This window comes from Gossypium raimondii, chromosome 5 (assembly GCF_025698545.1).
Source record: "Gossypium raimondii isolate GPD5lz chromosome 5, ASM2569854v1, whole genome shotgun sequence".
In the NCBI taxonomy this organism is placed as follows: domain Eukaryota; kingdom Viridiplantae; phylum Streptophyta; class Magnoliopsida; order Malvales; family Malvaceae; genus Gossypium; species Gossypium raimondii.
The window spans coordinates 4,049,681-4,076,177 of NC_068569.1; the positions used below are offsets into that span (position 1 = coordinate 4,049,681).

The window sequence follows — 26,497 nt, forward strand, 5'->3', positions numbered from 1 at the left end:
ACCGACAAATATTGTTAAATTTATTATTATTTTATAATTTACCCTTTTATCTATTCGGTTTTGTTACAAATATGTAATATTAAAATTATTATCATATCTATAAATGTTGGATATATTCATTTTCTCTATACCGTTCAATTTTAATTTAATTTTTATCTATTATTTTCAATATTTTAAAATTTTTAAACTCAAATAAATATTTAAATATAATTTTTAAGAAAATATTTTAATGTAAAACATATAATTTTTTAAATAAGCAATTATCATAATCACTCAATTCCTTTTTCCAAAACAAATTCACTCTATTCAGAATATAACTATTCAAAATCCTTCTAACAATTCAGATTTTAAATATGTTTGAGAAATTATTAAATAAAAATCAAATACTGTGTTAAATGTTAAAAGGGAAAAATCCTGAATAGAAATTAAATAATGTTAAACCAAACCCTAGAAAAACTAATGCAAGTTATATAGTAAGTAAGATGAGGCGCTGGCATTCAATGGGTCGTTGAACAATAGGAGTGGAGATTTTGCTAATTACCATTGCTCAGGGATGATGATGATGATATGATGAAGAAGCATTTAAGTAATTAAACTCTTAACAACGCCCCTCCCTCTCTCTCCTCTTTCTATATTTAATAATCCCAGCCCTTAGAATACCCAAGTGAAAGAAGACTCCTCCTCCCTTCATCTTCACTCTTCGCCAACCCATTGACACAAAACCAAAAATCATTCCTGATCCTAAAATCCCCTTTTTATTTGCAACAGTTGAATTATGCAGCCTTGTAGTCGTGAAATGCAAGCAATGAACTCTCTCTTAAGCCCAACGCAACCAATCCCTCTCCAAGACCTTCAACCCAACGGAAACAGCGGCACTCACCAGGCGCAGATCCACAACCCACAGTTCGATCCCACCTCCTCCCACGATGACTTCTTAGACCAGATGCTCTCCACTCTCCCTTCTTGCTCCTGGTCCGACCTCAAGTCACCTTGGGACCCGCCTAAATCTGATGAAACGCCGCCTTCTAATCCTGACAATAATGCTGGGTTTCACTACGATGAGATTCTAGCCTCCAAGCTTAGACAACATCAAATCAACGGCGGCGGCGGAGGGACTACTGCAGCTATGAAGATGATGATGCAACAGCAGATGTTGTTACCGGGAAGACCCATCGCCGCCGCAGGTGGAGGAGGGTTGACTATGCCGTTGCATAACGATATCGTTGATGGGTCTCCGTTTAAGTCCCCCAATCAACAGGTTGACGTCACTACTCACCATCTTAATTTGTTTCCTATGTGACTATACACTATAACAGAAATATAGACATAACATCAATGAATGAGTGAGGATGTTTCTGAGTTGTTTTTGTGCAGGGTGGGGAGGGTTCCGTGCAAGCTTTGTATAACGGTTTCGGTGCTGGATCTTTGCATGGGACTAATAATCAGTCACCGAACCAGCCTCAGCATTTTCACCATCCTCAGGCATACCTTCTTTTCTCCTTTACATTTTCCCCAAAGAATCACCAAGACCCTAAATGGGCTAATGATACATATCCAGTTATTCACAAGTATTTTATTTATTGTTCAGGGAGGCAATATGCAGACACAAAGCTTTGGAGCAACAGCAGGGACAGTTATGAACCAAAGTCAGGCAAGCGGATCGACAACGGGAGGTACACCGGCTCAACCCAAACAAAGAGTTAGGGCTAGAAGGGGTCAAGCTACTGATCCCCACAGCATCGCTGAAAGAGTAAGCAATCCCTTCCTTTTAATCAGTACTTGGTTTTTCCCTTCTTGTTCATGAAGATTTGTTTGTTTTTATCGTAAAATACATTAGGAAGCTGAAAAGATGATTTGATTCGATCCGTATTCTGAAATGACATGTGTTGGCAGTTACGCAGAGAGAGAATTGCAGAGAGAATGAAAGCTCTTCAAGAACTGGTTCCCAATGCCAATAAGGTACACTTCGCGCCGGCCCTCCGGCTTCAAATTCTTTGACAATTCTCGACGGTCAAATGTTAGGTATCAGAATATAAGGGCAGGTGTCAGTTAGTAGGATTAATTAATCGTCACAGTCATGTAACTTTGATGTTATTTGGTCCCTATCCCGAACCTTACGCCTAGAAAAAGAGTTGAGATAGTAACTGAATTTTTTTTTCAATCATATCATATCATCTTTAACAATTAAAACAAACTGTTATATACATTAATTAGGGAAGTTAATTAATGCATGTTAGCAGATAATTATATTTGTTTTTGATTGTGTGGGTGTGGAATGACAGACAGATAAAGCTTCAATGCTTGATGAGATAATCGACTATGTCAAATTCCTCCAGCTCCAAGTCAAGGTGCCCACACTTTGTCTCTTAATTTTTTTTATTTTTTATTCTGAATAAATTATGAAGGATTCCCCGACCTGATTGACATTTAATTATTTATTTTATACTTAATCCAGTTGTAATTATATGTATGGGCCTTTCTGACACTAAAATTCTTTTGCTTTTTTTTCTTTTTTTGCTGTTTCCTGGAAATTATACAGGTTCTGAGTATGAGTAGGTTGGGCGGTGCCGCTGCTGTTGCTCCCCTTGTTGCTGATATGCCACCTGAGGTAAACCCTAATTCCAAAATCATCCCCTTTTTCATTTTTCACTACAGTTTTCTAGTCTTGTAAAAATTTACATTCATGGTAATTTTCTATCCCCCTCTCAAAAAGGAGAGAAAAAGACCGCCATAAATTTGTTGTGTATTTTCCTTTTTTTAAGGAAAAACAAATGGAAATGTAAACAAAAAAAAATAGGCTTCTTTCTTGTCTTGTTTAAATCATTCTGTTTCTCTCAAATCACACCACTAAACGACGAAACAAAAGTAGCACGCTTGCCCCCACTGTCATAGATTCCTCCTTTCCCTCTCTAGAACTTTATTTATTTATTTATTTTTCTTTTCTTTTTTTTTGAGTTTTTAGTCGTTTATTTTTTTGTCCAAGCATCTCTTTTGGAGGGCGAGAAAAGAGAAAATGATAAAAGAATACTACGTTTTTTTTTTGTCATTGCAGGGAGGTGATTGTGTTCAAACGACCGCTGGCGGTGGTGGGTCCCTTCAGAGAAATTCTAACGGTAACCAACCGTCTGCGAATAACGACAGCTTAACGGTGACGGAGCACCAAGTGGCTAAGCTAATGGAGGAAGACATGGGGTCCGCCATGCAGTACCTGCAAGGGAAGGGACTTTGCCTCATGCCCATTTCCCTGGCCACCGCTATCTCAACCGCAACGTGTCATTCCAGGAATCCCATGATGAACAAGGGCAGCAGCAGCAACCACCCTTTGCTTCAATCCAATGGCGATGGGCCTTCCTCGCCTAGCATGTCCGTCTTGACTGTCCAGTCAGCTACAATGGGTAACGGCGGTCTTGATGGTTCCGCTAAAGATGCTGCTTCCGTTTCCAAGCCGTGATGACGGCGTTGACTGACTCAAAGCTCAAAAAAAAGGATTTGTGGAGGGAATTCAAAGGCCAGCTTTAAGTCTAGGAGAATAAGGTGGTGAAGAAAGGAAACCGTATTTACTTGGACTTTTGGTAAAGCCTAGCTGCTAATCTGACCAAACCCCAACTAAAACAATAACAAATATAAAAGAAGAGGATTAACCCAATCCAATCCTTGGAACAACTTATTATTAATATTTTGAATTGTTTTTGGTTTGTTCTTGTTATTATATATGTTATTTGCATGGATTTAAATGTAAAATCAAAATGAACAAAGTATGGATTAAATAATTACGCAATTATTATATGTGGATGACTTTGCTAGTTTTATCTGAAAAGGAGCAGCCAGCTTTGATTACTTTCTAAGCCAGTGGGGTGTATTTTGTGAGAAATTAGCTTACAAGTCAACGGGCGAGCAGCTTTTCCTCCTCTTCAGTTTATTATTTGATGGAATAGTGATGATTAATTTTGGTTGTACAATCTTTACACCAATAATGCCTTTATTTTTAAATCTCGTAGGTGATTTTATACAAATAGAGAAAACCCCCCTAAAAACTGGTAACTTAAGTCAATGGCATTGGTGTCATCGATAGAGTCAAGGAGCGTTGACTCTATTTGGCATTGTACTTAAGCTTGCCATCTTATAAGATCATGCATGGAAATTTAGCCTCGTCACTCGTTATTTATAAATTAATTTAGGTGATATCGTATGCTTAATGTGTTGTTCTTATTATATAGTAGTAGTAACAAGATCATTTATTATATTAATAAAAATAAGGGGTTGTTAGGTCAAGAAACATCAGGACCACAAGCTAGCAATTAAGTTAAAGTTTGACCAACAACAAAAAAAAAATTATAAAAAGGAAAACGAAAGTGGGTAGCAACTAAGGCGAACAACAACAGGCTGCATATATGAGTTCTGTAGCCGAGTCAAAACGCGTAGATTTCACCATCCTAGCAGAGGAACACCATATCAGTTCTTTAACCTATGCTCAACGTAACAATCCGGATCTCAAAACAGCATACCAAGAAATATATAACCCACTTAACCAAGAAAGACGACCTTGGCAACACAACATTGCCAGCAAATTTCAAGCATCATAGGTTCGCAACCAATTAGAACAGCACTGGGAGCGCATCTTTTAAACATTAAACAAGATGGTAGGTCACCCAATGTTTCCTTCACCATTCTCAACTAGTAGGATTAATGGTAGGTAGAGTTGAGAGTACACTGGTTACCTACAGCATCTTCTTCACATTGACTTGACACCCAACAACACCTGCAAATATCCCTTCATAATACTTCTTGCCTGCATGAGCTAGAGACAGAAGAGAGAGATGCTGCGACTAATCTTGAAGCTCAATTTCAACAGATCTTGTTCACATCTAATAAATTTATACATCCACTACAGGCACATGGGAGTATTAAGAGACATGAAGTCCACTACTTTGTGTCAATGACATATTATATCAAGTATCAAATGATATAAAAGCAACTAAAAGAATATTTTAGCCCATCTGCTCCAACAAGTCAGTAATAGATACTATTTCAGTCTAAACAGGAAAAGGAAAATTAAATTAAATTAAACACCATTAAACAAGCTGGTAGTTAAAATTTCAAAATCATATGTATTCTTCTACAGGTACATTCAATAGTTTAAAATATTTATTAGCTGTATTCACAGTTCACACTCTCATTCCTTTTCTAAGAACACCTCTTACCATGAATTTAATGCTATCTGTGCATGTCTACAGAGAGTATTACATGACAGACAGATGCCATGTGTTCAAACTCGTATTAAACCTATATAAAAACTATATTTGAGCATTGAATCAAATCCCTGTTGAATCCAAATTACAGCTTCACTAGTTGCATAGTGAAAAACAGACCACAAGCTTGGCAGATTGTAGTTCCATATAAGAAACGGAGAACCAATAAGATTGTATGAATACACAAGCAGAAGATAAGAATAAAAGAGTTCTTCCTCCATGCGTGAAATAAACTTGGTAGGTTGTAGTTCCAGTCAATGTTTTAGGAGAAACAAAGGATAGATGCGCATAGAGCAAGCAGAGACACATATTTAAGAGTACCAAGTCATGACAATGAGACGAACAAAGCAATGCAACTCTTATGCATAGAACCATAGATAGTCTAGATTTAGAACAGGAAGTTAAAAGGAATGAAAAAGAAGTAAGAAACACATCTCGACATACACACATATGCAGTAAGAGGAAGAAGTCAGCTTAACATTTACTCGGTACAAGTGCAAGTTTAATAGGGATAATATGGAAAGTCAACAGCTGGCATAAGATGTTCATTCATAATTAAAACCTTACTCAGACATATCTTCATAGGTATGCCTGAATCAACAACAGATAGAATATAAGTAATCAACAAAACCCCACAATGGCTCAGCAAAATCTTAACTCCAGGTCATTGGAGACACCTCAGCAATTTGATTAAAGGATGCAAGATTCAGCCAATGATAGACCAGGATGGTCCAATCTTCAGCAGAGGCCGAACACAAGCCTTACACCCCTGCCAAAAATAAATAGACTTAACCTAATGAGTACTATTCACTTCAAATTCAACAACAATACCACTCTTAGCACCCAAAGTTATGAGCATATTTAGGAAGCGCTGATTCATACAAGAAACATGATTGCCAAATTCAAAAACCAATGTCAATTCTTTACCGAATATCCAGTTTCCCATCTAAATGTGTAATCATTAATGTGATTGTATATCCTAAAGACTACAGAGATAGCAATGTCATGTAACTAAGGAAGCCCCTAAAAGTCTAAAAGCTTCAATAGGCATTTAAGCAGAGGTTGGGGGCCTGAAAGTGTAAGGTTGTGGAAGTGACAACGGACCTCTCCTCGTTTCCTTATCATCAAGCAGCCTCTGCGTTCGCTTGGTCTTACAGTACTGCCTATCAAAATGCTTCACCTACAAAAAAAAAAAAAAAAAGTGAAAGATGGAACAAAATTTATGGTTAAATAGCTAAGATTAGAGAGTAATCAGTTACCCAAGAAACTCGACAATTCTTAACGTAATCCTCCCTGGAGGGTTTGCATTCAGTGGGATATAAGAGCCCCACTGATCCGATTTCAGTGGGTTTCTTGTCCGAATGTTTTTCCAAGCAAGAGTAAAATGCATCACGAGCCTTTTTTAACCCAACCCCAAATCAATTGAAAAAAACAACATTTAGATTAGATTGTTAAGGGTTTATTTTGCAATAAATTACAGAGATTAAAAAAAATGGAAATGAAGAAGAAGGAGTAGGACCTTGTAGCAAGCTTGCCTGGCTTGCAAAAGCACGTCAGTGTGGATTTCGTCTCGTTTAGCAGAAGCATAAGCTTCCAGCGACATGGCTTACTGGCTTTTACCCAAGAAAACAAGAAAAACAGGTAGAAAGCGCCTGTTTCCTTTACCGAGCTTTTTCTGGTTTCGTTACTTGTTGTGGAGGCAAATGCAAGAGGGCTCCATTCCTCCATTTGGGCTTCAATCTGGTAATTTTGTTTATTTGAAGGGCCCATCATGCAGCTTTAACATTTTGTGATTCTTCTTATAATTATAGACATTATTATAATTTATTTTTTATTTAATTGAATAAAAAACATTACTTGCATGGAACTCATTGCCATCAATGATCTAATTTTTCACTGAATTTGCTCGAGCTTGAGCTCATTTCATGGCCATGGTTTGAATCAATTTTATTGTTTTTAATTTTAATATGAAATTTTAAAAAAAAATTACCGTATTCCTAAATCATATTTAAAAAATAAACAAATAAAAAATATGACTACTTAATATCACTAACCACTAATTAAATTAAAAAAAAATCCGAATCCCTTGAACAAAAAAATTTACCAACACTTAAAATGACTCATCTAATCAAATAAAATCAAAGGCCCGCCTAACCCTAATCCATTTATAACACACTTCACTTCACGAGACCTTATTGTCTTTACAACCAATCAGTAGTGGGGGCTCGTAACTTAAAACACGATGGGTATGTTTTTGTTTCTTGATGTATATTTCTGTACCTGTCTTTAATTGATGTTTTTCCGTTCTTTGTTTACTCTGTTCTACCATAGTAGTAAATGTTGAGTTTGTGTTCAAATATGGTTTCTGAAATTCCAGGTTATGGAATTGCATATAAGCGCAAAGAAAGACAATAAGCGAGTGGCATATAAAGGTGATTTAAAAGCAGGAGGGGAAAGCTTGCTATCAAAAGGAAAAAGGGATAAAAGGCTTGTAGACTTGATGGTGTAGGAGGCTGAAGTCATCATTAACCCGAATCGATGTAATATCTTAGTCTTGAATGAAGCTTAGATAAGGTGTCGGATTTATTACTACTTGTCAATTGTTAACATGTTCAGCTAGAGATTTTAAATCATTAAAACTCGACGATTATATTAGAATTCAGAAGTCGCTAATACATAATTTTTTAAATAATATCATTATAAGTTTTGATTATATTCACTTTTTTTAACGTCATATCTAGAACCACCCATAATTCATCTTCAACCCATAAAATAGGAGGACACATCAATTGAACTAAAATTAGTACGGTTCGCAGAATAAAAAATATATATTATCTATTTATCAACCTTAAGAAAAAAAACCATTTAACTCATTATCTCAAACCCAAGTGTAAGGGGCCATCAAAGTGTACCTAAACGGTGGGGTGATTAATGAAATTATTATTTAATATGGGCCAAAATCCGCACAACAGGCCCCATTTCTAAAAACAAGTTCAATTATTTCGTCATCCACTAAGTAAATAAAAACAAAACATTGGCGCCCACCGACTTTATTGTTGAGTAAACCATTTTCTTTAAAAGGAAAAAGGAAAATCTTTTGTCGTCATAACCATGACTGTAACACACACTTGGGAACATTTAGGTCCTTTCTCATCATCATATCATGTTTAATAATTAAGATTCTCAATTGGTTTTTAGTTTTAATCAGGGTTAATATATTATTTACTACTTTAATTTGGTGTTAATATTTAATTTAGTACATAAGTTTTTTTTTCCTTCATCTTCAACTTAACTTTAGCTTTAATGTTCACTTTGAAACCTATTTTTTTCTTCAATTTAATGCTTGAGTTTTCTGTCTCGTTTAAGTATTTGAGTTTGACTTCGATGTTCAATTTGATACTTGAATTATTTTTGTATCTAAACTAAGTGTTTATGCTTCTGTTTTTTTTTTACTAGAGTACACGTGCCAAACTTTCATTAGGCCACCTAATGTTATTTCGTTTGGGTGCCAAATTAAATATTGAAGCTCCACTCATGTATCAAATTGAGACAAATTAATTAGGCACCAAATTAAACATAAAACCAAACGATATATTAACTATTTCAATTATGATAACACCGTTCGAAAATCTTTTCATTTGTGAATTCAGTCAAATACATGGCTTTTCATTTGTGAATTCAGTCAAATACATGGCCCATGCTGATAATCCAAAGTCTTAATAGTAAATTAAAGGTAAAATGCTTTATTTGACCCTCCAATTTTATAAAAAATTCATTTTAGTCTTTCATTTAGTTTTTCGCCTTTTTTGAATCCTTAAACTTGTGTTTTTTGTTAAATAATCTCAAAATAGTTGGACAAGTTAGTGATTTTTAACATTATTGACATGGCATGCACCTGAATGACCTTTGACACATTAGCATTTAGTTATTTTTAAAATTAAAAATTAAAAAATATATATATATAAAATAAAATAAAATTATTAAAATCATTTAATAAGTATAAAACTTGATATATAATAATATATGTGTAAGCATTTGATGCTTTTTTTCTATTTATAGTGCTAAATCATATTTTTAATTGGTATATGATAATATCATTAATTAATAAAATGATAATTTATTTTAAACAATAAGTGTAAATGTAACAACCCTTTACCCGATCTAATCATACACTCCGGTATAAGACTATTACATTTGGTGCCAAAACGATTATGGCTAGATATTATTTAAATAGAATATTTATACATAGCATTATAACTTACCAACCATATTTGCAAACATACATATAGTTTTACTAATTCATTTCATATATATATATACCAAAATACGTAAAATACCTAAAAATAGATAGAAGTCCAAGAGTTTACATTTTAATTCCTAACACATGGAAGCATAACTGACTGTCTATGTACATGCCATTTTAATTCAAAATATGGTACCTACTTCTGAAGCTCTTGAAGATGTGATGAGATGAGAGATCTTCTATCCTGACTTTACCTCTCCGAGTCAAACTGTACCTACGCGTTAAAATTAAACGCGTTAAGCCGGTGAAGGCTTAGTAAGCGCTACAAGAATAAACAAATAAATAAATCTAAACAAAATATGTCAAACTCATTCTGTTATTACGTATTTATGTACGTATAAGCTTCATAAAACTTACCTTAGCATTTTAATGATTCGCTTTTCCACAAATCATAATCTTAGCCCAAAGTAGATTTTATAGAACACACGGATATCTGGAACAAATACTGAGGTGCATTGGTATGCACTAATGAGCGAGAGCACTAAAGTGCTATCTGAGAAACACAGATGTGCTAAACAGAGAACACTGACGTGCTAAAATCAGAGAGCACCAACGTGCTAATAATCAGAGAGCGCGCTAAAGTTCCTTAATGGCATGCCACTAATATCCTGATAGTTCTAAATTCCATCTACTTGGGCATTAAAATTGAATCTCATTCAATTAAATACTTTATAAATTATTTGAAAAAGATTTCTCATTTCTCCATCATTATAATTTAGTGCACATTTCACAATTCACAATTATCACACCATTTTCACATATATACACTTTTGTCACAATATTTACTTAATGTTCAATCAATATACCACTACATACTTTCCATCTATAATTTTCTTTACAAATTTCATAGTTCCATAATCTTTTATTTTACTTTATTTTATTTTATTTCTAAATAATTCTATACTATAATATAAGCATTTAAATAAAATAATTTAAAAAATAAGCTTGTAGTACTTACAACAAAAAGGTTGAGATGATATCTTCCTTCACTCCTTAGCCTTCTCTTTTCATTTTCTTCAATTTCATATAAAACACATAACATTTATATATTAGAAAAACAATCAAATAACTTTCCTATATGATTTAATAAGAATAAACATATATGATATAATAATTTCATAATTTCTTACCTTAGCTAATATTTCAATTTAATTCATAACTAAAATTATTTCTATTTCTATCACAATCTATACATTATTTTTACTTAAATTCTACTTACAACTTGACTTAACTCTCAAATTTTCACTAATAAACCTTAATTTCAATTTCTTATAATTTTACATTAAACTTATAACTTATTTCTCAATTTAATCTTTTTCCCAATCCTAGTTTGAATTTCCATCAACTCAACCTCTAATTCATCCACTAATTCAATATAAACTACATAAAAAAATTCTACTAACTTTCAAAATTTCAACATATACTTGCTAGTATTTTGATCTAGAATCATAAAAACTCAAAGATTTCAAGAAAAGGACTTAATTTGACTTACCAATTTGAAATTGAACCTTAAAATCCCTAATTTTCTTCTTTACTTTTTCTTTCTTTCTTTCTCCCCTGTTTCTCCCCTGTTCCGTTTCGAATTGTATTCTGTTTCTTTCTTTTCATTTCTTTTTCTTTTGTTTTATGTATATAATAATAATAACATAATATTATAATAATAATATAATAACTTACTTATTAATTAAATAACATAATATAATATATATAACTTAAATTAAAAATATCTTAGATATTTCATTTGTTATGCCGCCTCAATTTTAGAAAAGGCATAATTTCCTATTTGGTCCTTTTAACTTTCTTTAATTTATAATTAAACTTTCATACTTATTTCAATCTAATCCTTTTTCCTAATTACTTCTAATTACATCAAATTCTCCTAGTCAAAATATAATTAGACACACAACTAACTTAGTAAATATTTATAATAAATATTTACAAATTTGATTACGGAACAAGGTCCGGAAATGTATTTTTATTTAATCTATTTAAATAAATTTTACCATATAATCAATAAAGTTTTATTATCAAAATTTTCATGCAACCTTTCTATCATAATATAGACCATATCACAATATTAAAATAAATTTTCTTTCTAACTCGGATTTGTGGTTACGAAACCACTATTCCGATTCTTGAAAATGGGTCATTACAGTAAATAAATGTGAATATAAAGTCTATATTAATATTTTTGTTCTAAATAAATTTTGTATTACCGATTAATAATATAATAGTAATAAAATGTACTTTTGTCAATTTAAAAATATTTAGTGCTTTTATAAATAGTTAAGATTTGATTAAATTCAATAGTTAATAATTTTATTCATTAATTTTTAATGTTTTTAGGGAAAAAAATAATACCATATGTATAATAACTTTCAAATAGTCACTTGATGAGTTGGAGATATAGGTTTTTATGAGTCAAGTCGGGTCAGGTTCGAGTGGTGCCTATTTATGATATTAACACATTTTATGTTTGTTCAAATCCAATCCGGTAAGAAATATGGGTCTAAATTTTTTCCCTATCTAGTCCATATTTGCATATGACTAACCGCCGCTAATTTTTAATGTTTACATCATAGTGGTAGTATTATATACTACTATAGATTTAATTTTATGTGTTATAAATTACACAATATATATAAAAATAATGTAACATTTCTAACTTAAAAGCGGGTTGGGCTGGGCTAGTTGGGCCTTAGATGTTCAAGTCCGCCTGAACCTAATCCATATTTTAAGCGAGCCTAATTTTTTTTGTTTAAACCCATTTTTTGAGTTTAATGTTTTTGCTCGAACTCTCGTAGTCCAGAATTAAAAAAAAAGAAAAAAAGAACTTGGAGCATTAAATAGCTTGAATCCATAGAACATTTGACGTGACATAGATAATGAATAAATAGGAGTTAATATCATTCCAATTGCCATTACGAAAGTAATTAGAATTTTAAAAAAAATATTTTTGGCTGGTAATTATTCCAAAAAAGACTCTCAACTCTGCAACAAAACTACTCATGCCCGGTATGCAAGAGAAGCCATGGATAAGATGCTGAACATTGTAAATATTTTTGAAATCGAAATGGTCATTCCGCCCATTTCGTCAAGATAAACAAGACGCATTCTATCATAACTCGTTCCTACCAAGAAAAAAAGTGCAGCACCGATAAAGCCATGAGATATTATTTGTAAAATAGCTCCACTGAGTTCCGTATCAATTATCGAACCAATTCCTATAATTATGAAACACATATGAGATAGGGAGGAATAGTTTGTTTTTTTTTTTAATTCCATTGACCAAGAGATGTTGAAGTTGCATAAATTATTTGTATTGTACCCACTATTATCAACAAGGGAACAAATATAGAATGCACATGGGGTAATAAATTCATATTGATCCGAACTAATCCATATAATCCTATTTTTAATAAAATTCCGGCCATGTCAAATTTCTAGCAAACCTTCAAGAGATACCACTGGTTGTGTGAATATGTAGTAAAAAATAATAATAGTTTTCAAATAATACAATTAACACACTTATTGGCAAAAACTTGAACTATATTATTAGAGATTAGGTTATATATAATATAAACGTGTTAGTACGAGGAAATGCTTGTTGTTACAATATGCTTTGATGTTGAGCTTTTTTCTTAAAAGAAGAGAGGATAATATATAGTTAAATCATGGAGAATCAACATGTTATGTTGTACTAGAGAAGTAAGGAATGAAGGCAATCTTGGTTATGAAGAAGCAAAAAAGTTACAACTGGCTTTGGGTTAATGAGTTTTCGATCTTGTTGCATAAAAGTATGAAATCCCTGTATCTTAAATCCAGATTGGCAGCGTGAAGTGGTGAAAAAAGCATCAAAGGGGGAATGCCAATTTGCAAAACCCATGTGCCCTGAAGGTGGATTAGGAGCAGGTTGTAGTCACCAACCAAATTGTGGCTGATGCGTGCTCTCCCATCACATGAATCCAAACTTGGTTATATAGCCTCCACTGTCTTATTCCAACCTGACAGCGCCTCTTGTCTACCCTAGTTGCTGCTGTCACAGTTTTACGTCCACTTGCAACAAATACGATGGTGCAGATCTTTTCATTTGCACTTATTCACCACCCCCATACAAAACCACCCCTGAATACCATTCCCCTTTTCCCATTAAAATAATACAGTTTCTGCATTGTCAAAATCCAGATTCGGGTTCTTTTCCTTTTCTGAATAAAATCATGGGAGATAGATAAATTATATATTGCTCTCAAAGCACATTGCTAAACAAAACCTAAAAGTCAAGCAGAACACTGGGTTTTGGTCTGCCAGCAGTTCTCATGGCAAGTTCAGTCACGGGCAGGGCTGCAGGGAAGCATTAAAACAATGAATGGTGCAAATTTTAGGGTATCTATTGGCTGCTGCTGAAGGTTAAGCGTCTTTAAGACAGCGAAAAAGACCCATGAGTACGTACCCAGACTGAAAACACGTCAGCAACGGGGGTATATCATACCCCATATTTAACTTTATCTTTTTTCGAGGTGATGATCTATCTTTGAACACCATTCGATTTCAGGGGAGGAGAGGGGACCCATATTTTATTACCTGTAATAGATACGGAAATCCAGACCATTACAAATTGGACACTGAATCCAAAGAAAAACCAGACTATTATAGAGATGCAGTGACACCAATACGGGCAACTGGCTCGGTAGCGGGACAATAATTGTCCACTACAATGAAATTCGCATCTAAATATGTGTCAAACCCCTTATCAACTCCAGCAGTCGATTGTCACATTGATTTGATTAGCTTCAAATAATGGACAAGGTCTGCTTGCTTAATGAATGCTTAAATGGAAAATCATGCTAAATCTGGGGAAAAAAACAAGAATTAGTGCTTAAAAGAATGGTAATATGGTAAGATAACTTTAATTGAAAAGACGGGAAGAAAAAGGAAAAAAGGTTGCAGACGAGTTAAATCATAAACTGAAGCCGTCCACTTGCAGAAAAACAATACAAACATGAAAATATTGGCGTAAAAATGGAACATCATCAATAAATTTAATCGAATGATGCGCATATGATTCCATCTTTAACATAATCACAAACGACCAAACCCAGAACATCCTCTGTTTCTGGTTTTCTTTCTAAACAATAATAACAACATTATGAAACAATGGTCTAGAACATAATAGAAGTCAAGCGACAGTCGAGTTATCGGAGGGCGACGTCCAGACGATGTCCTTAAGCGCCGGTCGGAGCTCTTTACTGCAAAACTGGTTGTATTCAAGGGTATCACCATGGTCTTTTTTAACTTCCACCACCAGAAACGACGGTGTTAATGCGAAAATGTCAGCAGCAATGGCTAATTTCCCTTTCCTTCCACATTCTTGACCCTGCAGTCTTACACTTGACTCGCTCTTCTTGACGCTGAACTTCATCGACTTGGCCACCTCTTCCAGTCTCGATATTACACTGCTCGCTGGCCTTGTTGTAGCGAATCTTAGCTCCTCTTTCTCTTCTCTCTTCTTCTCTTCAAACAACGGTGACAAATCGAAGCCCTCGGATAAGGAAATGATATGGAAAGCGTTCAGAGTCTCAGGCTTGGATGATTTCTCGCCATTGAAGGCTTCAAATTCTAGCTCCCCCTTGGTTCTAATAGTCTTGGGTATTGATTTCCTGAACCAAGACGAGTCCATCACCTTTGAAGTGGTGATTCGGGTATTTGGGTTGGGATCTAAAAGCTTAGTAATTAATCTACGAGCTTCAGGGAAAACCAAGGTGGGCACTTGAAATCTCCTCTGTAAATCTTCCTGTACATGGCTACCATATTATCATCTTGAAATGGTAAGAACCCAGCGAGAAGCACGTAAAGGATTACCCCACAAGACCAAAGATCTGCTTTAGCTCCGTCGTATCCTTTTTTACCAATAACTTCAGGAGCCACATAAGCCGGTGTTCCACATGTTGTGTGCAATAACCCGTCTTGTTTCAAGTGCTCAGAGAAAGCGCTGAGACCAAAATCTGTAACCTTCAAGCAGCCATCTTCATCCAAGAGCAAATTCTCCGGCTTCAAATCACGGTGGTAAACCCCACGGCTATGACAGAAATCGATAACGGAAACCAACTGTTGGAAATAGACTCTTGCCAAGTCTTCCTTGAGCCGACCCTTGGCGATTTTCGAGAAGAGTTCACCGCCTCGAACAAGTTCCATGGCAAAGTAAATCTTGGACTTACTCGCCATGACTTCATAGAATGCACATGGGGTAATAAATTCATATTGATCCGAACTAATCCATATAATCCTATTTTTAATAAAATTCGCCATGTCAAATTTCTAGCAAACCTTCAAGAGATACCACTGGTTGTGTGAATATGTAGTAAAAATAATAATAGTTTTCAAATAATACAATTAACACACTTATTGGCAAAAACTTGAACTATATTATTAGAGATTAGGTTATATATAATATAAACGTGTTAGTACGAGGAAATGCTTGTTGTTACAATATGCTTTGATGTTGAGCTTTTTTTCTTAAAAAGAAGAGAGGATAATATATAGTTAAATCATGGAGAATCAACATGTTATGTTGTACTAGAGAAGTAAGGGAATGAAGGCAATCTTGGTTATGAAGAAGCAAAAAAAGTTACAACTGGCTTTGGGTTAATGAGTTTTCGATCTTGTTGCATAAAAGTATGAAATCCCTGTATCTTAAATCCAGATTGGCAGCGTGAAGTGGTGAAAAAAGCATCAAAGGGGGAATGCCAATTTGCAAAACCCATGTGCCCTGAAGGTGGATTAGGAGCAGGTTGTAGTCACCAACCAAATTGTGGCTGATGCGTGCTCTCCCATCACATGAATCCAAACTTGGTTATATAGCCTCCACTGTCTTATTCCAACCTGACAGCGCCTCTTGTCTACCCTAGTTGCTGCTGTCACAGTTTTACGTCCACTTGCAACAAATACGATGGTGCAGATCTTTTCATTTGCACTTATTCACCACCCCCATACAAAACCACCCCTGAATACCATTCCCCTTTTCCCATTAAAATAATACAGTTTCTGCATTGTCAAAATCCAGATTCGGGTTCTTTTCCTTTTCTGAATAAAATCATGGGAGATAGATAAATTATATATTGCTCTCAAAGCACATTGCTAAACAAAACCTAAAAGTCAAGCAGAACACTGGGTTTTTGGTCTGCCAGCGGTTCTCATGGCAAGTTCAGTCACGGGCAGGGCTGCAGGGAAGCATTAAAACAATGAATGGTGCAAATTTTAGGGTATCTATTGGCTGCTGCTGAAGGTTAAGCGTCTTTAAGACAGCGAAAAAGACCCATGAGTACGTACCCAGACTGAAAACACGTCAGCAACGGGGGTATATCATACCCCATATTTAACTTTATCTTTTTTCGAGGTGATGATCTATCTTTGAACACCATTCGATTTCAGGGGAGGAGAGGGGACCCATATTTTATTACCTGTAATAGATACGGAAATCCAGACCATTACAAATTGGACACTGAATCCAAAGAAAAACCAGACTATTATAGAGATGCAGTGACACCAATACGGGCAACTGGCTCGGTAGCGGGACAATAATTGTCCACTACAATGAAATTCGCATCTAAATATGTGTCAAACCCCTTATCAACTCCAGCAGTCGATTGTCACATTGATTTGATTAGCTTCAAATAATGGACAAGGTCTGCTTGCTTAATGAATGCTTAAATGGAAAATCATGCTAAATCTGGGGAAAAAAACAAGAATTAGTGCTTAAAAGAATGGTAATATGGTAAGATAACTTTAATTGAAAAGACGGGAAGAAAAAGGAAAAAAGGTTGCAGACGAGTTAAATCATAAACTGAAGCCGTCCACTTGCAGAAAAACAATACAAACATGAAAATATTGGCGTAAAAATGGAACATCATCAATAAATTTAATCGAATGATGCGCATATGATTCCATCTTTAACATAATCACAAACGACCAAACCCAGAACATCCTCTGTTTCTGGTTTTCTTTCTAAACAATAATAACAACATTATGAAACAATGGTCTAGAACATAATAGAAGTCAAGCGACAGTCGAGTTATCGGAGGGCGACGTCCAGACGATGTCCTTAAGCGCCGGTCGGAGCTCTTTACTGCAAAACTGGTTGTATTCAAGGGTATCACCATGGTCTTTTTTAACTTCCACCACCAGAAACGACGGTGTTAATGCGAAAATGTCAGCAGCAATGGCTAATTTCCCTTTCCTTCCACATTCTTGACCCTGCAGTCTTACACTTGACTCGCTCTTCTTGACGCTGAACTTCATCGACTTGGCCACCTCTTCCAGTCTCGATATTACACTGCTCGCTGGCCTTGTTGTAGCGAATCTTAGCTCCTCTTTCTCTTCTCTCTTCTTCTCTTCAAACAACGGTGACAAATCGAAGCCCTCGGATAAGGAAATGATATGGAAAGCGTTCAGAGTCTCAGGCTTGGATGATTTCTCGCCATTGAAGGCTTCAAATTCTAGCTCCCCCTTGGTTCTAATAGTCTTGGGTATTGATTTCCTGAACCAAGACGAGTCCATCACCTTTGAAGTGGTGATTCGGGTATTTGGGTTGGGATCTAAAAGCTTAGTAATTAATCTACGAGCTTCAGGGGAAAACCAAGGTGGGCACTTGAAATCTCCTCTGTAAATCTTCCTGTACATGGCTACCATATTATCATCTTGAAATGGTAAGAACCCAGCGAGAAGCACGTAAAGGATTACCCCACAAGACCAAAGATCTGCTTTAGCTCCGTCGTATCCTTTTTTACCAATAACTTCAGGAGCCACATAAGCCGGTGTTCCACATGTTGTGTGCAATAACCCGTCTTGTTTCAAGTGCTCAGAGAAAGCGCTGAGACCAAAATCTGTAACCTTCAAGCAGCCATCTTCATCCAAGAGCAAATTCTCCGGCTTCAAATCACGGTGGTAAACCCCACGGCTATGACAGAAATCGATAACGGAAACCAACTGTTGGAAATAGACTCTTGCCAAGTCTTCCTTGAGCCGACCCTTGGCGATTTTCGAGAAGAGTTCACCGCCTCGAACAAGTTCCATGGCAAAGTAAATCTTGGACTTACTCGCCATGACTTCATGCAACTCAACAATATTGGGGTGTTTCACCATCTTCATGACGGAAATCTCTCGCTTGATCTGCTCCATCATCCCAACTCTAATCACTTTCTCCTTGCCAACAACTTTCATGGCAACACTTTTCCCTGTCTGAAGATTCCGAGCATGGTAGACTTTAGCGAAAGTTCCATGGCCCAACATACGACCAAGCTCGTATTTTCCATGTAGCAAAGCTGGGTTTTCACTTCTAAATTTCTCTGCCATTTTTCGTTACAATCTCGAGAAAAATACACTACAAGAAAAGCTTTGAATCTTTTTTTTTTCGATCAGAATTCTAGCATATACAACGCAAGAGATAACATAAAGAAGTAGAACATTAAGAAGAGAGATTTTTTTCTTTTTCTTTGTAAGAGTGTACAGGATACGAATGAATCACCCGTCTTCAACGTGTTTACGGTGGCAATTCCTGCCGCCGATGGACCGCTTACCGTGTCCAAACAGCTCAGGCCTTGTCAGCGATGTCCTCCTCATCTCTCTGCATTCCCCGCAGGGATATTTTTGCCCTTTTTAGTGGGGTTTTTTTTTTGGGGGGCTTTTGAACGCGAAAGCTTTGCTCGGAGGTATGAGTAAACAGATGCTTTGGGTTCACCCTTTTTCTTTTTTTCTGGGTTTAATTCATTAAGGTTCCATTTTATACAAGTTTATCTAACCAGAGAATTCCCATTTTATCCTTTAATTCATCCGACGGTTCCGATTTAAATCCAGTGAGTGAAACCTACGTGGCATGATCTATATGAAGAGCTGGGTTAGTGAAATAATTGGATAGTTACACGTGGAGAGCGCCGACGTCAGCTTATGAAATAATAATATAGTTTCCTCCTCGTTTGTTCCTTCCAACTTGCTTCTTGGTTCGTGCCTGTCTCATGATTACCCCATACCAACTTTTAAAAAAATGTATGCCAGTATATAAATTTATTTATTTTTTAAATTGAGGTTAAATGTGATGAGAAAAACTTTAACCACAAACATTTATTTTTATTTTAATTATAAAACAGTTTTAAAATTCGTAAATCAGTATTTATCCGTAATAAACCAAGACAATGCCAATAATTGATGATTAAACTCAGTTAAGTAAATAGATAGAAAAATTAGAAAAAATTACAATAAATATTCATAATCGGTTCTCAATCATTCTGTAGGGTCCACGCATGGTAGAAAAGTGTGATTATTGAGGATGATGAATCATATGATAACTTATTACGCCGTCCGATTACTGATACGGCGACTGTAAAAGTTGTTTTGTTTTTCTAAAACAAAATAAATATGGAGAAATCATTTTAATTATAAGCGAAATTAAGTGGTAAGTTTCTTCTGCTCTTCTTTTTTATTAAATTTATGCAGTTAAAAGTTCTAGAATGATAAAATAATTCATCATATGTGTAAAATAAAAATCAACCTAGCACACAAAAAGTGGGTTTAATATTTATATCACCGCTCTCAACGTTTTCTTGTTTAAAAATATAGACAAATGTGTTTAAAGATTAAAAACTAATTAAATTATTTCATTGATAAAATTGTTATTGACCAAATACGGATATAATTAATGAATGCCATAATAAGTGATATAATAATAATGTGGCATGTGGTTTCAACATATACTTAGAAAACTACTATTTTTTTCTAAAATAAACTTCAACTAATTAACTGCCCAATCATTATTTTGTTCTTTTAGTTCACCCAACAGTGAGACTCCTTTCATTCCATAAAAACTAAAAAGTTTCTTCCCTTTCATATTAATCATCTTCCTAGTTGTTATTATAATAACGATGTCAAATAACTACATGAATACATATTACAGTCAACTTTCTATATAATTAACCACACAAATTGGCCACCAATATTTGGACATATAAACAGGTGGTTGTTATACTTATACACATATAATAGCATCTAAGATAATGATAACAACATTTGAGATTAAGATTATATTTGATGTTTTTAATTTCAAATTAAAAAACATTAATATGTCAATAATATTATTAATTGGTGAGATTTAGACTATATCTTTGATAAATTTTACAAATGTTATTTCATTTACTAAAATATTATTAATATATTTATATATATATAATTCCATTCATTGAATATTATTGTGAAAATTAAATATTTTATTAATATAATATTTTAACTAATATCATTTTATTTAATAGATTATAGTTAATCCGCTTATTTATATGAAACAGCTATAATTTTATTTAAAATATTAAACATGCTGTTATAGATAATTAGTTTAATAAAGAATTAGAACTATAAATATTGTTGTTACTAAAACTTGATGTTATAATGAAATGTTATTATAACAAAGGTACAATATTGTTATATATTCTTCAATGTTGTAATTATCCAATTCTCTTTCATTTAATTTTCTTCAACGACGTAAAAGTAGATATAAAATTGGTTTTGTTTGAGGCATATGTAGATCTAAATCTCACATAAATTCAATTTGTCATAGAATACTAATAGGACTTTGCATTTCTTAATCAAATACTTCCAAACTTTCTTTGACTTACCCGTATATTCAAATGTAATGATTAACAAAATACTAAAAAATTGAATTATAACAACATTCTAATTAAAAACTGTTGTAAATCCATTGATAAATGAATGTTTATAATTATTTATAAGGTACTTGTGATGGTGATTCTTAATGCTTTGTAACTTATGAGTACTCGAAATTCTATAAATAGAGGCATGTATAAACTTATTGTATTTTAAGTGAAAGTTGAATTATTCTTTTTATTTTTATTTTGTCTTTCTTTCTCTCATAATCATTGTATTATTCTTTAGTTTTATAACAAAAAATTAATCGCTCATCAAAAATTTTCCACATGCAAAATTGGCATATTTTTATGATGAAAAAAAGAAGAAGAAGAAAGAGAAACGGATTTCTTAGCAGGCATTGATATTATTTTTTTTAATTTAATGTATTGTTCATGCTTTGAATCCAATCCATTTTTTTTGGTCAGTTTAGCATGTGGCTAATGAACCAAATATATAGTATTTGTCCGACATAAGAAGATGAGTATTACGACTTGATAACTGCATTTGAAGTCCATGTAAGAGTATAGAACCAACAAATTTTAGATGGCTAATGACCGGTGGAATTGGTGGATCTCGTTTTCAGTCATAACCTTTGGGAATTGTATTACAAAAACTACGTCATCTCTTATTTTTTCAATGTACAATGATGTATTTCAGGACCTTTTTTTTTTTGTCATCTATAACAGAATAATTATCCTTTGTTTTTAAATAAATTATTTAATTATTTAAATATATCTTCTTTTTCTTTCTTTAAAATGAATATATTTTCTTCTTTGTGTTAGGGTGGGTTTGGATGGACGATTGAGTGCGATACTATGCGTTTAACTTATTTTTTGTCTCACGCTACAATATTTAATTTTACCGTCACTGCTATTTTTATACTAATCGCATGTAAACGCACCGCCCATTCAAATTCAGTGTTGTTGCTGTTTGAGGAATGTAAAGGTTGGAAGATGGTGCATCGTGCGTGAGATTAGTCAAATTTAGCGGCTAATTTTGGTGAATGGCCGCCACGCTCGCCTCAAACTTGGAATGACTTCCTACTCTTTAATATTCCTCATTCATTAATGTCGCTAAAACTAATCTCAATTAGTATTTAAACACATTTTATTAATTGCCACCATGCTTTTGTTTTGTCTGTAATTAAAAGCATTAAATTTTTTAAGAAAAAGGTTGTTTTCTTGTTTCTCTTGCAAATCTACCAACAAGCCAAAACATATATTAAAAGAAACCGTTTTAGATTCTTCAATTTTGTTTAATCATTATAGGAAATAGCGTCATTCTTCAAGCAGTATAGTTGAACTTTTCGAACATTAAAGCCAATAAATAAAAGTTGGTCGTTGGAAAGGAAATACAATTAGGAGTAAAAGGCAAACTTGATAATGTTTGATTACATATTAATTTTAGGAGTTAATTTAAATTCGTGTTGTCTTCAAAAGTTTTGCATGTTCTTTTTATTATTTAATAAGTCTTCACTTTTAAAAGTTGTTAACTCTTGTAGCATATTTTTTAGTCTTATTTATATATGTTGTTTTGCTTTTGCAAGTAGTTTTAGAGATGATTTTGTCGTTGTCTTCTTCAATTTGGTGAATGCTCGATTCTTTTATCGTTTTAGATTATTATATTCAAGTTGTGATAATGTAATAAACTAATGCTTTTATTATTATAGAGATTATCCTTGATCACTTGCAATAAATATTTTTTCCACGAATTATATGATCTCATTAATAAAGTGAATTAATGAATTTATCATTAAAAATAACATATCAATAATTAAGTATTTGGTTAGCATAAAAGATAAAAGAAAATCATAGTAATTTTGTCATTTTCGAAAAAGGAGTTTCTCGCATAATCTAAAATTTAGCTAGTCTATTTATAATTATTTTATTCTTAATATTTCTCTCTAAACAGAGGCGTGTACTATAAAAAATTTAGGAAAATGGATAATCATCTTACTTGTTAAAAGATAAGTCGATATTGAAACCAAAATTTTCCTATTCATTTATTTATATAAAAAAAAGTTAGGATAAATTAAAGGTGTTCATGGGCCGGGTTGGGCCCAGAAAAAATTCCAGCCTGCATACTAGGCCCGAGCTCAGCCTGGCCCAAAATATGGGCCTAAAATTTTGTCCAGACCCGGCTCGGAAAAAAGTTTTTAAGTCTGAGCCCGGTCCGGCCTATTTTTTTAATAAACACCAAAAATTTATTTTAAAAATAAAAAAAAAAGTATTTTAAAATTAAAAAAATTAAAAAATAAATATTTATTATATATTCGAGCCGGGCCCGGGCCAAAAAAGTGTGCCCGAGGCCCGACTCGTTTTCTAAACAGCCTCTTTTTTTGCTCAAACCCATATTTCGGGCCTATATTTTTACCCGAACCCTCCCATATTTCGGGCGGGCCATCAGGCCAGGCCGCCCGACCCATGAATACCTCTAGGATAAACACAATAAAGGGAAAATGAATAAATTAATATTTTTTAAATTAAGTGGTCGAACCGGTCTAATCATTCCAATTAAAAATTATTAATTTTTTAATTGATTCAACCGATTCTAAACTTAATCTATTTAAAATTACCGATACCCTTACCAATGGATCTAATTCAAATAACATTGGGATAAACATGAACAAACTTTTCTTACTTCTTTGAATAATATAAGTCAAAAGTTTAGAGAAGATGCAAAGCAGGATAAACACATACATTGAATGGAGTTGGATACAAATTTTGTTTTTCCGCTAACTTAATCAAAAGATCCAATAAGAGCGGTAAAACAGACCTCCTTCCACATACAGCACAAGTTCTATATACAAAATCCCACGTCAAGAAATAGTACTCTCCCTTACGCATGTGGATAAGCTTTGACGAAAAATAATAAAAAAGGCTTGCAAATTTCATCCATATCAAACCCAATTGCATCAACATGGGTTGAAGTTCAGAGTCTTGAGCATTTTGCGAAGAGGAAACAGATGATGGTGAAATTGGGAAGTGCAATCAATTAATTGTCGTAACGGAATCAAAGATACAATGGATAATATATCTCGCCAACTCCAAATATATTACCACAAGTTGTATATAGAGTTCCATGCATCGGTTCGGGTCAATGCAAAAAATCAACCCTGTTTTTTGGGTCTTGATGTAGCCCGAAAAATGAGCCTAAAATTATATCAAAGTTCAGTTCGGATAAAAATACAAAACCTAAGTCCGTTTCATATTAATTTTTTAAAATTATTTTTTTATATAAAAATAAATTTAAAAAATATAATACATGAAATAGACTAAAAGCATTAAAATAAATGTTTCCTAACAAGTTGAAAATACATATAAAAAAAGTCTTTGTACTTAAAAAACACTAATATAATTGCAACTTAACAAGTGATTGACTCTAAAATAGTAGCAAAATTAACAATAAAATAATAATTATATAATATCCAAACAATAACAACAAAATAGTAATAATATAATAGCTAGCAGAAATTTTTTTGTCAAAATCGGGCCAGGCAAAAAAATTTTGCCCAATACTTGGCCCGTTTTCTGAACGAGGATTTTTTTGTCTAAGCCCATTTCTCATACTTATATTTCTGTTCAAATCTTCCCACTTTTCAGGTGGGTTTGAGCAGATAACCCGAACCATGATCATGTGTTGTTGTATAAAATCTAAGTTAAAATTTTTAATTCAATCCCATGGTTTAATCATTTTAAAGAAGAAAAACTAATAATAATTCAAAAAATTTAAAAAGTAATACTTAAAAATATATTAAAAATTATATTTAAAAACTAAGAGTAATTATTTGATATACAATCAGTGGAATTTTTTAAACTCCACAAATAAATTAAGAGTGTGACAAACGTTACATTTATTTATACAATTTTATTTTTTATTTTTACTACACTAAATCTTAATTTTTGTTAAAAAATCAACTTTCATCTTTTACCTATTTGAAATTTGATTCTTAATTTTTGGTTTTATTGATTTAAAATTGTTGTTATTATTTTCGATTAAATGATATAATTGAACTTTTCATTTTGATTCAATTAAATCTTTTAATCGTCTTAAAATTTTGAGTCAACGATATAAAATGGAAGAGGAGGTGGAGGCAACGATCGTAATAATGGTGGGAGTAAAATTTGAGGATTAAATAAAGATGATTTGTAAAACTTAAAAGTCATTTTTTAAAATTATGACTAAAACTTGTACGAATGGATTGAAGTTTTAATATTGGAATGAATTATAGAATTGCGTCGTAAGATTTCGGATTGAGAATCACTTTTTGGTTATACCTTGATTTAGGGTCCGTAAAATGATTTCTGGAAAATGTTTTACTTTTCTGTAAAATGATTTACTGGAAAATATTTTCTGGTGTTTGATTGAATTTGTGTAAAATATTTTTTGCTATTTGGCAGATTTCCTGAAAATATTTTTCGAAAAAGTTGTTTTTGCATATATTAATATGTATTAATAAATTTTTATATTTTAAATTGTTTTTACATATATTGTGATGATTTATTTATAATAATACTCAATTATTAAGCTACAATATTGATCGTTATAAATTGAAAAAAATTAATATCAAATAAATTATTTGTAATTGTGTTAAAAAAACAAGTATTGAATAATTAAAAAAACAAGTTATTGGAAAATCGATAAACAGAAGCAATTTTCTACCGGAAATGAAGGAAGGAATGAAAGAGGCGATAGAGAGGAGAGCACGGAAAATGTCTTACGGAAATTGAAAGGGTAAGACATTTTCCCTAAAATGTAACCCATTTTCCCTTATTTTGGAGTTTATTTTCCAAATGGAAAATGTTTTCCACCGATCAAACGCTGGAAAAGTTTGAAATGATTTTCCGGAAAATCAATTACGTCAATCAAACAGACCCTTAGTGCGCTGAGAAATTCAAGCGGATCTACTGCATCCTTTTCAAGGGTATAAGAGAAATTACTTGAGAGTTTGTAGAGACAGGATATATAAGATGTTTTGATTGGGGGACAAGAATCAACCCGTTAGTTAGAATGGGAGATTCCCTTTGAACAGGGAAAATAAGTAAGAGGAGAGATTCCCTACTATTCCACAAAGATAAGTTTAAATTTTTGTAAAGAAATGAATTCCAGTTGTTTTGGCAGCCTGGTGTTTCCCAATGTTTCAGAAAACAAATTAGATATATTAATTTACTAAGAAAAGGAATAATTAAAGATAAATATATTAAAAAAATAATTATGTGAAATGTGACAAAACTACATTAAAAAAATATTAGTCTTCTGA

General features: G+C 33.2%; 3 protein-coding genes, 1 long non-coding RNA gene and 1 pseudogene across 6 annotated transcripts; 1 reads left to right on the forward strand and 4 right to left on the reverse strand.

Moving 5' to 3' along the window:
* The first annotated feature begins 520 nt into the window (after window positions 1-520).
* Window positions 521-3,817, forward strand: LOC105769169 (bHLH transcription factor RHL1). Its single transcript, XM_012589628.2, has 7 exons — window positions 521-1,258; window positions 1,375-1,482; window positions 1,589-1,750; window positions 1,894-1,959; window positions 2,283-2,348; window positions 2,540-2,608; window positions 3,053-3,817. Exons 1-7 carry the CDS (start codon window positions 776-778, stop codon window positions 3,449-3,451), a joined length of 1,353 nt encoding a protein of 450 aa, XP_012445082.1. The 5' UTR covers window positions 521-775; the 3' UTR covers window positions 3,452-3,817.
* A 1,883-nt stretch (window positions 3,818-5,700) lies between these two features.
* Window positions 5,701-6,956, reverse strand: LOC105769170 (cytochrome c oxidase assembly factor 6). Of its 2 annotated transcripts, XM_012589630.2 has the most exons (4): window positions 6,769-6,953; window positions 6,509-6,646; window positions 6,354-6,429; window positions 5,701-6,018 (listed from the first exon to the last, which is right to left on the reverse strand). In XM_012589630.2, the coding sequence occupies exons 1-4, from the start codon at window positions 6,850-6,852 to the stop codon at window positions 6,011-6,013; spliced, it is 306 nt and encodes a 101-aa protein (XP_012445084.1). In that variant the 5' UTR covers window positions 6,853-6,953; the 3' UTR covers window positions 5,701-6,010. The 2 variants fall into 2 exon arrangements, with proteins under 2 accessions (XP_012445084.1, XP_012445083.1); XM_012589629.2 differs by lacking the exon at window positions 5,701-6,018 and having other exon boundaries at window positions 6,099-6,429; window positions 6,769-6,956.
* Window positions 6,957-9,471: 2,515 nt separating this feature from the next.
* LOC128041209 (uncharacterized) lies at window positions 9,472-10,578 on the reverse strand. The gene is made up of 2 exons (XR_008195894.1): window positions 10,511-10,578; window positions 9,472-9,766 (listed from the first exon to the last, which is right to left on the reverse strand). It is a non-coding gene; the product is annotated as an uncharacterized LOC128041209 (long non-coding RNA).
* Window positions 10,579-14,504: 3,926 nt separating this feature from the next.
* On the reverse strand, window positions 14,505-15,778 carry LOC128041350 (CBL-interacting serine/threonine-protein kinase 6-like; annotated as a pseudogene). Its single transcript, XR_008196277.1, has one exon. The product of XR_008196277.1 is annotated as a CBL-interacting serine/threonine-protein kinase 6-like (transcript).
* A 1,658-nt stretch (window positions 15,779-17,436) lies between these two features.
* Window positions 17,437-19,223, reverse strand: LOC105769333 (CBL-interacting serine/threonine-protein kinase 6). Its single transcript, XM_012589890.2, has one exon. It carries the CDS (start codon window positions 18,898-18,900, stop codon window positions 17,605-17,607), a length of 1,296 nt encoding a protein of 431 aa, XP_012445344.2. The 5' UTR covers window positions 18,901-19,223; the 3' UTR covers window positions 17,437-17,604.
* Window positions 19,224-26,497: the final 7,274 nt, after the last annotated feature.